General features: G+C 41.7%; 1 protein-coding gene across 2 annotated transcripts in view; it reads right to left on the reverse strand.

Moving 5' to 3' along the window:
* The window catches only part of TGFBRAP1 (transforming growth factor beta receptor associated protein 1), a 28,855-nt gene extending 16,652 nt beyond the window's left edge, over nt 1-12,203 (reverse strand). Inside the window, exons 1-4 of one of the 2 annotated variants that reach the window (XM_015849926.2) lie at nt 11,991-12,203; nt 8,693-9,394; nt 3,315-3,509; nt 1,677-1,831 (exon numbers count right to left, since the gene is read on the reverse strand). In XM_015849926.2, coding sequence (XP_015705412.1) covers nt 1,677-1,831; nt 3,315-3,509; nt 8,693-9,377 — 1,035 coding nt within the window. In that variant the 5' untranslated portion in view covers nt 9,378-9,394; nt 11,991-12,203. Of the gene's footprint in view, nt 1-1,676; nt 1,832-3,314; nt 3,528-8,692; nt 9,395-11,990 lie in introns of both variants that reach the window. The other variant, XM_015849922.2, reaches the window with a different exon arrangement.
* Nucleotides 12,204-12,986: the final 783 nt, after the last annotated feature.

The following is a 12,986-nucleotide window of genomic DNA, read 5'->3' on the forward strand; positions in this document are numbered from 1 at the left end:
AGTTAACATCAGTCTGTAGTTAGAACTCAAAACCTCAAGAGGTTTCGCTTACACATAAATTTTCTGCTTTCCAGCCATAGCGCTGACCCAAAGCGACTGAATACCCTTGAAAAACAAAGTCAGAAAGAACCTAACAATTGTATTGGAAACAGTAATTTGGGGAAGTAAGATAGACATATAAGTGCACACAAGGCACTTGTAAACAGAAGGCAACTTACCCTAAAGGCAGAAAAATCCTAAAAGGAAGAAAACCTCAGAGGATTTAATCACAAATCTTATAGAATGAATTGCAATTAAATCTGTGGAAAAAAAGCCATTAAGACATCTCCCTTTCTAAATCCTCAGAAACTGGAAATACTTGGAAAATTAGAGGCCATAATACACAGAAGACATTTCAATCACACATTCTGTCCTCACAGAAGGATTTTAGTTTGCCTCTGTAGATCCCAAAGGAAAAGTTAGGCATTAAAACAAAATGCAAACTGAATTCTGAATTTGCTTAGATATTTTCCAATACTTTTCAAGTTTTCAAGTACTTCCAGATAGTTGTGCCTTCCTAAAAGGATGGAAACGCTTTTCTGCCAACATTTTTACATCCAGCATCTCCCAGCCACTCATTCTACAGAGGAACTAAGGATCAAAGTGAAAGCTGTTAAAAATCTCCATTTCATTCAATGTTTTCTTTCCAAGGGCCTTGAACAACATTTACATGTTTCCTGATAGACTAAATTCATTTTGGCCCACAGAAATTTTAAAATTTCCACAGTCAGGTACCAAATTCTTAATGTTTTCTAAGCAAACTGAAAGATGCCATTTTAATGGCCGTGTACTACTCCAAAGTACATCGAAAAAAAAGAAGTAAATATTAATTTCAACTCTGCATATAGATTTAATGCAGACTACAGATCAAAAGGAAAGAAAGCATCAAACACCTTCACATACTTGGTGAATAGTTTCAAGTTCACTTTCTAAAATACTGCTCCAGAATAAGCTGGTTATTTCTTTATATTACGAGAGATTTCATGTTATTTTATCCAAGTTTCAGACTCCAGATCAGAGATAGGAGTAAATTAAGAAGCATGTGTATCATACGATAAACCAGAGGGAGAAGGAAACAAGTGCTAGAGATTTGTACTCAAACAGCTACTGAGATGCCTTTTTTTTACTCCATAGAAATCTTAACCATTCTGTTATATACCAGTACAAGTCTGGAACTAGGATGTGTTTGTTATACACTTTCTACCACAGTATTTAAAGTTGCATACTATGGAGTTTAAGGTACAGTGAAAATGCCCAATAAAACCAACTCTGAATGGAAATCAAGTATACTTTTTTTAATCAGCAATAATATCCAACAAGTTAACAGGGAGCTACAGTAAGTACTGCAGTGTTTCTTTTCCCCATCACTAGTTTTCTGGTTTTAAGTTACAAACAAGGGGGGAAAATAAGAATACCAAAAAAACAGCAGAACAGCAACACTCGGCGCTGCAAACATCACACCTGTTAACAACACAAATCAATTCAGTAGCACGTTTGTTTCTTCAGGCTGAAATAATACAACATATTAGTAGATTTCTCTTCAGTGCAAATTTCTCTCCCATCCTGCCCAGTGATCACTTGACACTGGCATAAACGTGTAAATTTACATTATCATGAAAATTCAAGTAAGCACAGACCTGAAATTTCTCTTTTGGAATATTCCTTCGAGCTCCTTTTGCTAGAACGAGGGCTTCTTCCACCCTGTGGCTAGCTAGAAGATCCTGAATCTGCTTTTCCAAAGGCAGCGGTACCATGATATACACGCCCTTATTAGTAGCAACAATCACTTTGCCTGGAGAACACAAACAGAGATTGAGTTCATACTCTTTTTAGAGAAAATAGCAGTATTCAGAAATAAGCTTTAACATTTATGATATAAGAATCTAAACAAGGTTGAAATTATAAAACTTATCTTTGTTGTTACTGTATTCTTCAGACTGCACAGTTTACCAATAAATTGCCCTCAAAGCTAATGATTCAAGAGAACAGACTTTTAACTGCCAACCTATTCTCCAGTTTTGGGCCCCTCACTGCAAGAAAGACATTGAGACCCTGGAACGTGTTCAGAGGAAGGCAACAAAGCTGGTGAGGGGTCTGGAGCACAGGCCTTATGAGGAGCAGCTGAAGGAGCTGGGAATGTTCAGCCTGGAGAAGAGGAGGCTCAGGGGAGACCTTATTGCTCTCTATAACTTCCTGAAGGGAGGTTGTAGTGAGCTGGGGGTTGGCCTCTTCTCTCATGTCATTAGTGATAGGACAAGAGGGAATGGTTTCAAGCTATGGCAGGGGAGATTCAGGCTGAACATTAGGAAGTATTACTTCTCAGAAAGGGTGGTCAGGCATTGGAATGCATTGCCCAGGGAGGTGGTGGAGTCACCGACCATGGGAGTGTTCAAGGAAAGACTGGATGTTGTATTGGGGGACATGGTTTAGTGGGAGCTATTAGTAATAGGTGAACGGTTGGACTGGATGATCTTTTAGGTCTTTTCCAACATTGGTGATTCTATGATTCCTCAGGCTTGCATGAGGAAATCGTACAGCTGTACACAAAAAGTGAAAAGTAACATGCAATTCATAGTACTACAGTTTGTAGCTCACTTGGGAAAAGAAGGAAACCAAAACAAATATGAAATGTACTGCACAGCTAGTCTGTAATTGCAGGCTAGATCATTAAAAATAATAAATGTGTATTTGTGTTTAACAACTTGCTATGGAATACCTACTTTTGAAGCTCTAGCGGTTGGCAGCCCTGCCCATGGCAGGGGGGTTGAAACACTGATGTCCCTTCCAACCCAGGCCATTCTATGATTCTATGAAGCTTTATCAGCTGTTATAGAAAGGCATCCAAAAGAACAATTTTAAGATATGTTCTCTTGGCAAAGTTTACAAATGGTCACCTATCTGTAGCCCACAGTTATGGACTCGTAACATCACATCAGCTTCTTTTAAAAGAACGGTATTAAGTTACAAGAAAAAACTCTAGGCCCACACACAACAACTAACTTGATTAAAGTACATTCAACACATTGTTGGAAGAACTGAATTCTAGGTAACAATTTTTTCCTATCACAGGCTGCAGGAACCCAAATGACAAAAATATTTGCTATGAAGTTACAATAGTTAACAGGCTTGCTAGATCTTTGTTTAAGTAAACAACCCCCTACCCAAAGAAAAAAACACAACCCAACAACCAAATGAGGTGACTGTGCTCACAGTGGTGTCTGTTCCAGAATTACTGGTATTAAAGAAAAAAAAAAAGAAAAAGTGTTCTTTAATACCTTCAAAGTCCTGTAGAATATGACCTTCTTTAAATGGCAGGGTTTGCTTTTGCTGCTGGTCCAGCATGCTGTGCACAGTAATGAACTCCTCATCCAGAGCAACCACATAGGGAAAGCACAAAGCAGCTCCAATCACGTTCTCCGACCAGTGCACGGGAGCACGCTGTGAAATGCCATCTACAGTTGCAAACATGCCTAGAAAAAGAAAGAAGCCTGAGGCTCACATTAATTGAAGAGCATTTTCCCCCATCAATATTGATACTAAGGTATAGGAATAGCAGGTCTCAGAAGAACAGATGCAGCATCAGATGGCACAATGGCAGCACATCACACTTCTCCGGATCTTACAAACCTGTTGGTTTGTTCAGTTTGAAGTTGTTCTTTTTCCAGCACCCACAAATACCACGAAGAATGAAAAATATTGAAAAAAAAAAAAAACTAAAATATAATACAAATGTTTTTATGAAAGTAATGTTATCGATTATTATGTTGTTCAAATTCATTCCAAACCATAAATATCTAGTGAGATTGGATATTCAAACAATACAGACTTCGGAAGAGCAGTAGGCCTGCACAGCCCAACCTATCCCACGTTAGAGGTGTATTTGGTCCTTGCAGTATCACACGCCCTAAGAGGATGCCAGTCTGTATGCAGCTTTTTACTTCTCCACTTTGCCGTGGCTAAATTTTCACTTCCTGAAAGGTGGCAGTTTTCAAACCTCTTAAAAAAAATACATCACTGCTGAATATCTTAACACAAGCCAAGCATAGTTTTAAAAACAATCTTAAATATCTCAAGGATATCTACACTATCTTACTAAATCAGTGATATTAAATCCAGTACCTTCAGTTAATATGTACTTTTTTTCTGCTGCCACTATTCTATTCTTCTTCCTCCTAGCTTACAAATATGACTTGCCTTTGCTTCCATTTCTTAGTATTCAACAGTTCTACTTCCTGAGACTTTTCTACTATTAACTGATGGAAAACTGCAGTCTAGACTTGCAGATGTTGTTCAATAATTCTTTGACAATGGAGCACAATGTAAATTTCTGTTAAAAACATGAACACGTACCACTTGATATCAGAATTCTCACTCCACTAAAAAGACATGCCTATGAATATTGCTCTTCAGCAAGAATGAGCCACTTGGCAGCTGGTAGAATGAGTCTGAGCTCTAAAGGATAGAGGAGATTAAAAGATTATGTTATTCGATTTACAAAAGCTCTTCCAAACAGAGAATAATGATGTAAGGGTGAAGTACGGGTAGCTGGTTAGCAGTGCCACCCTGAAGGGAAACAAACAGACTAAAACCTAACACCTCTCCCTCCCTGACCTAAATAAAAAAGTGAATAAAACAGATGGCTGTAGATTTTTACAGAACCATGGTGCAGAAGCTAAATTTCTGGATCCCTTAAAGCAGGTTCAATATTATCAACCCTTTCCTTTGATTAAGGGTGCTAAACAACTCAATATCTGTCTACAGCCCTCAGCTCTCAACAGCTGAGGCTTCTGAGGTAGAACAATGTCATTTCTAGTCTTCATCAAACTTTCACACAGGGATAACAGCAACAGCAGGAAGGCCACGGTTCCTGGTTAAGTATAGGAATGTGCTTTATGATATAGAATCATAGAATCATAGAATTACTCAGGTTGGAAAAGACCTTGAAGATCATCAAGTCCAACCGCAGCCTAACCAGTACCCTAAACTGATATAGATGAAATCACGGATAGATTTCATATTAGAAATGCATATGCTATCCAGTTACAAAAAGTGACTCGACACATAACAATACTCAGCGCTCAGAGATCTACAAATCTGTAGAACTCCAGAGTTTAAGGGCTACCAGAAGACATCCAGTCCAACCCTCTACACTCAACAAAGGACCAACTTAGATACTTATCTGATGGACTCTGTAGTGTTTTTGTTTGTTTCCAAACAAAAGTCTTAGTGAAAATATCTGGGAAAAAGCACAGTAAGAAAAAGCACGATTATTTACTTGCCTTAGAAACACAGAAACTTTTAGTTATCATAAAAGCTGACAGCATGAGGAATACTACAAGTGGGTGAAAATAGGGAACACGTTGGTTGCTACTGACTACTATGCTTTGTGCAATATCACCAGCTCTGAGAAAATGACTTGCAAAACCTTTCGTGAATCATTCTGCTTAGCACAGACGCTTGTTGCACGTTATAGGGTGCAGCTGTCCATTTGTAGGCTACTCGATCACCATGCAACTGTTCAAAACCACATGCCATTGAGAAGAGTTAGTGCTGGAAAAAGAATAAACTATAATTAATGATATAGAATTTATATAAGCACTGAAGTTGATTAGATGAAATTGGGAAGGAACTTACTATCTCGGGTTCAATTCACTTGCTCCAAAACCTGATCCAGTCAGTTTTTAGGTATCTTTGAGAACAGACTTACTCCCTTTTCAGGTTCCATCCTTTGGCCACCATCATAATGAAGTTTCTTCTTGAATTCTGGTACAATCTATATAAGCTCTGTCTTCTTCAGACTGACTAGTCCTAAGGTTGCTCAGCCTCTCCTTAAAAAAAATGCAGCAATCACTTTTGTATCAGCTCCTCTTCCCACTTGCGGTATCACATACAAGCTTACTGTGGGTGCAATGCATACCACTGTCCATGTCATTAATATCAGTATTGCCCTCACTATTGGCCCACTGGGGTACACAGCTTGTGGTTGAACCGAAGCTGGGCTTTGTGCTGCTGCCTGCAACCCACTGAGCCAAGATTTCAATCTATGTCACTATCCAGCTTGTTCTTCATCTGTTTGTTTCAGTGTTACGGGAGGTAGCACTGAAAGCCTTGCTGAAGTCAACATTACTGCTCTCTCCTCACCCACCAAGACTAGAAGGCAGGTCAGACAATTATCCTTTAGTAAAACCACGTCGATTAATCACAATTAAACCCCTCAGACTTTTCCTTTTCTGCATCCTCTGGCATGTGGTTGCCTGCCCCATTCAATGGTGGGCACACATTTCCCCTGGCCTTCCTTTCCTGTTAATATACTCATAGAAGCTCTTTTTGTTGTCATACACGGTGTCAATCAGATTCAATGCCAATGGGACATTAGCTTGCACAATATCATCACCACATGTATGGATGATGTCTCCATATTTCTCCAGGTCACAGTCCCTGCTGCCACCTCTTGTGGAACCCTAACAAAGTTGACTGGACTTGCAGAAGTCAAGGCAGATGATAATAGTTGCTCTTGCTTTGTCTACAGTAGCTGCAAGTAGAACCAAAGTACTGAACTGTTAAGTTTATAGATCAACCATGAGCAACTCTAAATTTCTCTTTGTCTTAACTCAAAATCAAGTTAATCTAGTAGGCAAATGTTCCTTTAAATCCTATAAGCCCAAATATACCAATGTAGAATACTTCCATTTCAGTAACAAGAGTCTGAATTCAACACAGATGCACTACAAAGTGCCGAATGAACATCTCAATTGATGAGATGTGCAAAAGTGAAACAAAATTAGAAATAAAGATTCATATTAAGCCTTTCTAAGTCCATTCACTTTACAGCAGCAGCTTACCTCAAATGCTAAGATACAGTGTTTGTATTATGAAGTTGCTCAACTAGTTTCTCAACTTCAGAAAAGGCTAAATTCACCAAGAATTCTACTGAAGAACAACAGCTAGGTAGACAGTACCATACAAAACTACAGCAGGAGTACAACAGGAAACAGATGATAAGAAGCCGAGTTTAGCAAGGAAAAGCTATATAGTAAGCAGCAGTCTTACTAAGTCTGAGCTTAAGATTTGCCTGTACTATGGAGAAATAACAAAGCTTCAATTATGCCTAGAGATGTAGAAGTAGATTTGCTTAAGATACCATACATCTGATATTTCCAGCACAGGACAATCTACTTATACAGGAATACTGGTTTCTCTAGGGTCTTTACTGTATAGCTCTCTTCTAGGAAAACAGATAGAAGTAAAAACCTAACTACAAGCAGTTCTTCCTATTATTTGAAAACACATCCATTCTTCTAAAAATAAACAAAGCAGTAAAAGGATAAAGGCAAAGCAGTTGAACAGAATCTGGTTTCATTCACAAAAAAATACTAAAGAATGGGATCTCCTAAGAAACATGCCAAAAAAGAATGCTTCCAAACAGTCAATTCACAAATTTAATCTTCTACACTGCCTAATGCCCATAAATTTTTGTCCACATCTAAAGCAAAAATAGTTCTAATACAGACTGTATAACCAATATAACTAAGAAAAGTCTCAAGTCTGAAGAAATAAGTACATCGCAGAACATCCTTCATTTGCATAAGGAGATATTCTAATTAACCTTCACTTCCATCAGGAAAATCTGGTAAGTTGATATATCTCTTGCATCCTGGTCACAAACTGCAAATTCAGTATAGACAATTGATTACACTCATGCTTTCCCCTGAAATTTATTAAACAACAACAAATGAAGCACCTAAATACGTGAGATCTATTTGTATTACGCTATTCCCAGTACGCTAGGAATGATATACAAACCGCATCTCCTAAACGTAGCATTATATGGCAAACAGCACGCAAGTATTTTGACGTTGGCCCGTCAACCCCAGGATATTGCAGCTTTTCCAAAAAAAGCTCAAGATTACTGAACTCACAGCATTTGTTGGTATAGACAAATTGCAGCAGTGTTAATCCTTGAAGTTATCTATTAGAGGAGAGTGCTATTCCTCATGATCTAGATACATCTACAATTCCGACAGTTTACTTCTGCAGGATTTAGGATGAAGTTCCCCCTAATAGTTCTTTTTAGTGTTGTAGTAAGACACACCTATATGCTAGTCTTCTACTACTTACCCTGATAGGTGTCTATGTAGACATAAAGCTTTTTACTGACATGACAAAAAAAAAAAAACAGATTTTTTTTTTTGGTGTGGGCATTAAGACAGGAGAGTAATAAAAATATTCAGTACCAACAATTTCACAGAATCACAGAATTGCAGGGGTTGGAAGGGACCTCTAGAGATCACCGAGTCCAACCCCCCCTGCCAAAGCAGGTTCCCTACACCGCGTCACACAGCTCTTCCAGAGAGCTTCTCCTTCCAGAGAAGGAGAGTCCACCACCTCCCTGGGCAGCCTGTTCCAGTGCTCCGTCACCCTCAATGCAAAGAAGTTCTTCCACACAATCGTGCGGAACTTCCTATGCTGTACTTTCATCCCATTACCCCTAGTCCTGTCCCCACGCACTACTGAAGATTTACCATTGAACTTTTTATCTCAGCATTCCAGCACAGACCTGCAAAGAAAGGCGTCATTATTCTGTAAAATACTGTTATTTAAGCTTTGACTCAAAAGTTCAAAAACTGGAAGAAAAGAGTAAGCTTAGTCTCACCTAGCCCTCCAGGACCAGCCAACAGGAACTCTTGTCTGCCTATTCTTTTCACAATGGGCCGTTTCTCATCGCTGCAGTAGGGAAACAGATCCTGGGAGATTCCAGTATTATAATTCAATATTATATACTGTGTAGTAAGTGCAAGACATAAGTAGTAACCATCTACAGCCACAGCACAGGGTTGCTCCGGGGTAACCACTTCCTTCACTATCTGGACCCTGTCTTCAAACACCATGAACATTTGAATGGTCCGTCGCTTGACTGAGATAATGCAGACTTCAACGCAGAAAGGGTCCCCACTCACAGGATTCTCATTTAATGTGAATGTCACAGCTCCTTTGATTCTAGCGCCAGTGGGAACAGGTTCCAAGTTCATCATATTAACTAGTGTTATTGTGTTATCACAAAGCACAAGAAGCCTGGTGAGTGCAGAGGCTGCTTTCAACTCACTCACGGGCTTCTTGAAGCCCAGGTATTTATGCAGTTGCTTGGTGGCTGCAAAAGTTATTTTTCCAGATGTCGATACCTTCTCATCCAATATAAAGTGATAGATAAAGCAGTCGTTGGTTCCAATATAGAGGTTCTTTCCACAACACTCAATGCATTCGATGTTGATGTGATTTTTGTCTCCCATTAACATCTCCCGCTCAACAGCAGAGACGAGCTTGAAAGCTTTAACACTCATCGTGTCTTCTGGGTGGTCTGATTAAAAAGGAAAAAAGTTATTGACCTCCATGTACACCAGCAAAAGAAATTTAACATTCACCTGTACAAAAACTGTATTGTTGTATCTTTAATGGTCATACAATTGTCTGAGTTACACAGGACCTTCAGAGGCCATCTAGTCCAGCTGCCCTGCAATGAACAGGTACACCCACATCTGAATCACGGTGCTCAGAGCCCCGTCCAGCTTGACCTTGGATGTCTTTAGGGACAGGAAATTCACCACTTCTCAAGGCAACCTGTGCCAGTGCCTTGCCAGCCTTACTGTTTAAAAATAATAATAGTTAGTTACATCCAGTCTAAACCTCCCCTGTTTTAGTTTGAAACCATTTCCCCTTGTCCTATTACAACAGACCTCTCTAAAGAGTCTGTCCCCTTCTTCCTTATAGTCCCCCTTTAGATACTGAAAGGCTACACCCAGTTCCTCCCTGGAGTCCTCTCTTCTCCAGGCTGAATAATGCCAGCTCTTTCAGCCTGCATTTGTAGGGTAAATGTTCCATCCCACAAGGGGCATTTTAGTGCCCCTTCTCCGGCCATGATCCAACCTATCTGTGCTCTTATTTCCAACCAGATTACCCAAGCCACAGTGAGCAAATTAACAACCACAGAAATCTATCCAAATTTCACTATACATCTATTCTGAAGTAGATCCAACACAACACCAGCTATGTTAAAAGATGCTTTCTCCACGCAGAAAGCACCACATTGCTGGCTCTTTCAGACACTGGAGCACTATAAGGGTTTTACAAAGATCACCTCAAAAAAGACAGGGAACTCCTAGGAGGGTCACAAAGATTATAAAGGACCCAAAGTACCTCCTGTATGAGAAAAGGCTGAGCAACCTGGGTCTCTTCAGTATGGAGAAAAGAAGATTGTGAGGGGATCTAATTAGTGTTTTTCAGTATCTAAAGGGAGGTGGGAGGGAAATGGATGAGGCCAGACTCTTCTTGCTGGTACACAGAAATAGGCCAAAAAAGCTCCATACAAACATGCAGAAGAACTTCTATATGGTGACAGAGCACTGGAACAGGTTGCCCAGAGCAGTTGGGGAGTCTCCTTCTACAGAAATACTCAAGACCAGCCTGGACACCTGCCTGTGCAACCTATTGTAGAGTACCTGCTTTAGCAGGGAGGTTGGACGCTACCTCTTGAGGTCCCTTCCCACTCCTGCAATTCTCTGATCACCTGCTCATGAAAAGATACAAACTTTGGCTCTCAGACTTCTAGAGAAGCCATGAGTTAACACCTCAAGTCACTTTATCTATTTTTTTAACCTTTTTTTAAATCTGACAAAATTCAGGCCTAATAGAACTTATAGTGAAACATCATATGCAGATTCCATTTACCCCATTTCCTATTCCATACTCTTCAGTAGTAAAAGCCGCAAATTACTTTTCATCTACTTTATTATAAGGTATGCAATGCATCACTCAACTCACCAAAAAGTTATTTATTGTTTCTTTAAATATCAGCGTCAGCTTTACTCAGTGCTACTCACACAATCTCTATATCAGACTACATGTATTGGCAAGCCTCACACAATCATAGAGTCATAAAGATCGTAAGGGACCTCCTGGAATCAAGTTCAACCCTGCTGCTCAAGCAGGTTCCCTACAGTGAATTGCATGGGAAAGCATCCAGGTCTTGAATATCCCCAGAAAAGGAGACTCCACAATCTCTCTGGGCAGCCGGTTCCACTGCTCTGCCACTTTCACAGTAAACAAGTTGTTCTTTGTGTTGGTAGGGAATTTTCTGTACTGCAGTTTTTGTCCATTGCCCCTTGTCCTGTCACTGTATACCACTGAAAAGAGCCTGGCATCATCCACTTGAATTCTACACTTCAGGTATTTATAAGCATTGATGAGATCACCTCTCAGTCTTTTCTTCTTCAGCCTAAACAGTCACAGGTGTCTCAGACTTCCCAGGTAAGACAGATGCTGCAGGCCCTTAATAAACTTTGTGGTCTGCCACTGAACTTGCAAAGATCCTTATCTTTCTTGAACTGAGGAACCCAAAACTAGACACAGTACTCCAGATGTGGTCTCCCCAGGGAAGAGGAGAGGGGGAGGACAACCCCCCTCAATGTGCTGGTTGTATTATTCTTGATGCATTCCAAGACAGCATCTGCCTTGTTGGCACACTGCTATCTCATGGCCAACATATTGTCCACTAGGACAACCAAGTCTTTCTCCACAGGGCTCCTTTTCCAGCTGGTCAGCCCCTAACCTGTACTAATGCCCGCAGTTATTCCTCTCCAGGTGCAGAACCTTGAGTTGAAAAGGACCTGTGTTGAAAAGGACCACAATAACAATCCAGTTTCACTCCCCCCTGCTACGTGCAGGGTCGCCAAACAGCACAGAGCCACATCCAGCCTGAATCACCCACTCACGAGGCCTCCCCTCAGCATTCACTTCTCAGCAGCAAAACAAACTACCAGCTCATTACTCCTGGCTTCCCCGGACGCAGGGACCGTGCCTCAGTCTCCTCGCCCCCCACCCGCTCCCTGCTCGCTCCCAGCCGCAGGCCACAGCCTCAATTCCACGCCCCCCCACCACCACCCCGCGTCCTGCGGTACCTGCGAGCGCCGGGCGCCGCCACACTAAGAATCAAACCCGCCGTAGCGAAGCCTCGCAACGCGGCACCGGCAGCCAGAGCCAGGGCCGCGCCGGGCCCTGTCAGCGGCCGAGCCTGACCGGTGCTCTGCTTCCGGGGCCGCCGAAGGCCCCGCCCGGCCTCACCGTCACCGCTTACAGCGGGGTGAAAGCGGGGCAGGCACCGAGAGGAGCCTTCCCGTCACGTGGAGGGCGGGACCTATAGGGGATACACCCGCTTAGGGCGGGGCTGGGGGTGTGGGGTGGTGCAGTCACTGCCCATGGGGGTGTTCGTGAGCTGTATGGTTGTGGCTATGAGGGATGTGGGCAGTGGGCATGGTGGGGGTGGGCTGATGGTTGGACTGGGTGATCTGAGTGATCTTTTCCAACGCTGCTTTCAATTCTTAATGAACAGGAGGGAGAGTGATTTTTTATGACATCTGATAGCGATAGGGCACGGTGGAATGGCTTTAAAGTAAAAGAGAGACTTAAATAAGGTGGCAGGAATTATCACTAGGAGAGTGGTTAGGTCCTGGAACAGGCTGCCCAGGGAGGTTGTGGATGCCCCGTGCTTGGAGGTGTTCAAGGCCAGGTTGGACGGGGCCCTGGGCAACCTGATCTAGTAAATGTGTATGTTTGGTGGCCCTGCTAGGCAGGGGGGTTGGAACTACATGATCCTTGAGGTCCCTTCCAACTGACTTGCGGAATCAAACTCCATAACCACCAAGTAGTTATAAAGCAGGTATGTTTAATGAGTGATGCGCATACACCCTGGTGCAAGGGGGATAGCTCCTCCAAACTTGCACACCGTAAGGAGAAAAGTGTGTTACAGATATAGGTCAAGCTAATACATAATCAATAGTCTCCTCCTCAGTTTGATTACATATTCATTACATTTCCTATGGCCCCATTCCCCACAACCCCATTCCCTCATTCCCCGTGACCCTTGCCGTTGTTTTGGGGTGAAATTCTTCTTCTGT

Source organism: Coturnix japonica, chromosome 1 (genome assembly GCF_001577835.2).
Source record: "Coturnix japonica isolate 7356 chromosome 1, Coturnix japonica 2.1, whole genome shotgun sequence".
Lineage (NCBI taxonomy): Eukaryota > Metazoa > Chordata > Aves > Galliformes > Phasianidae > Coturnix > Coturnix japonica.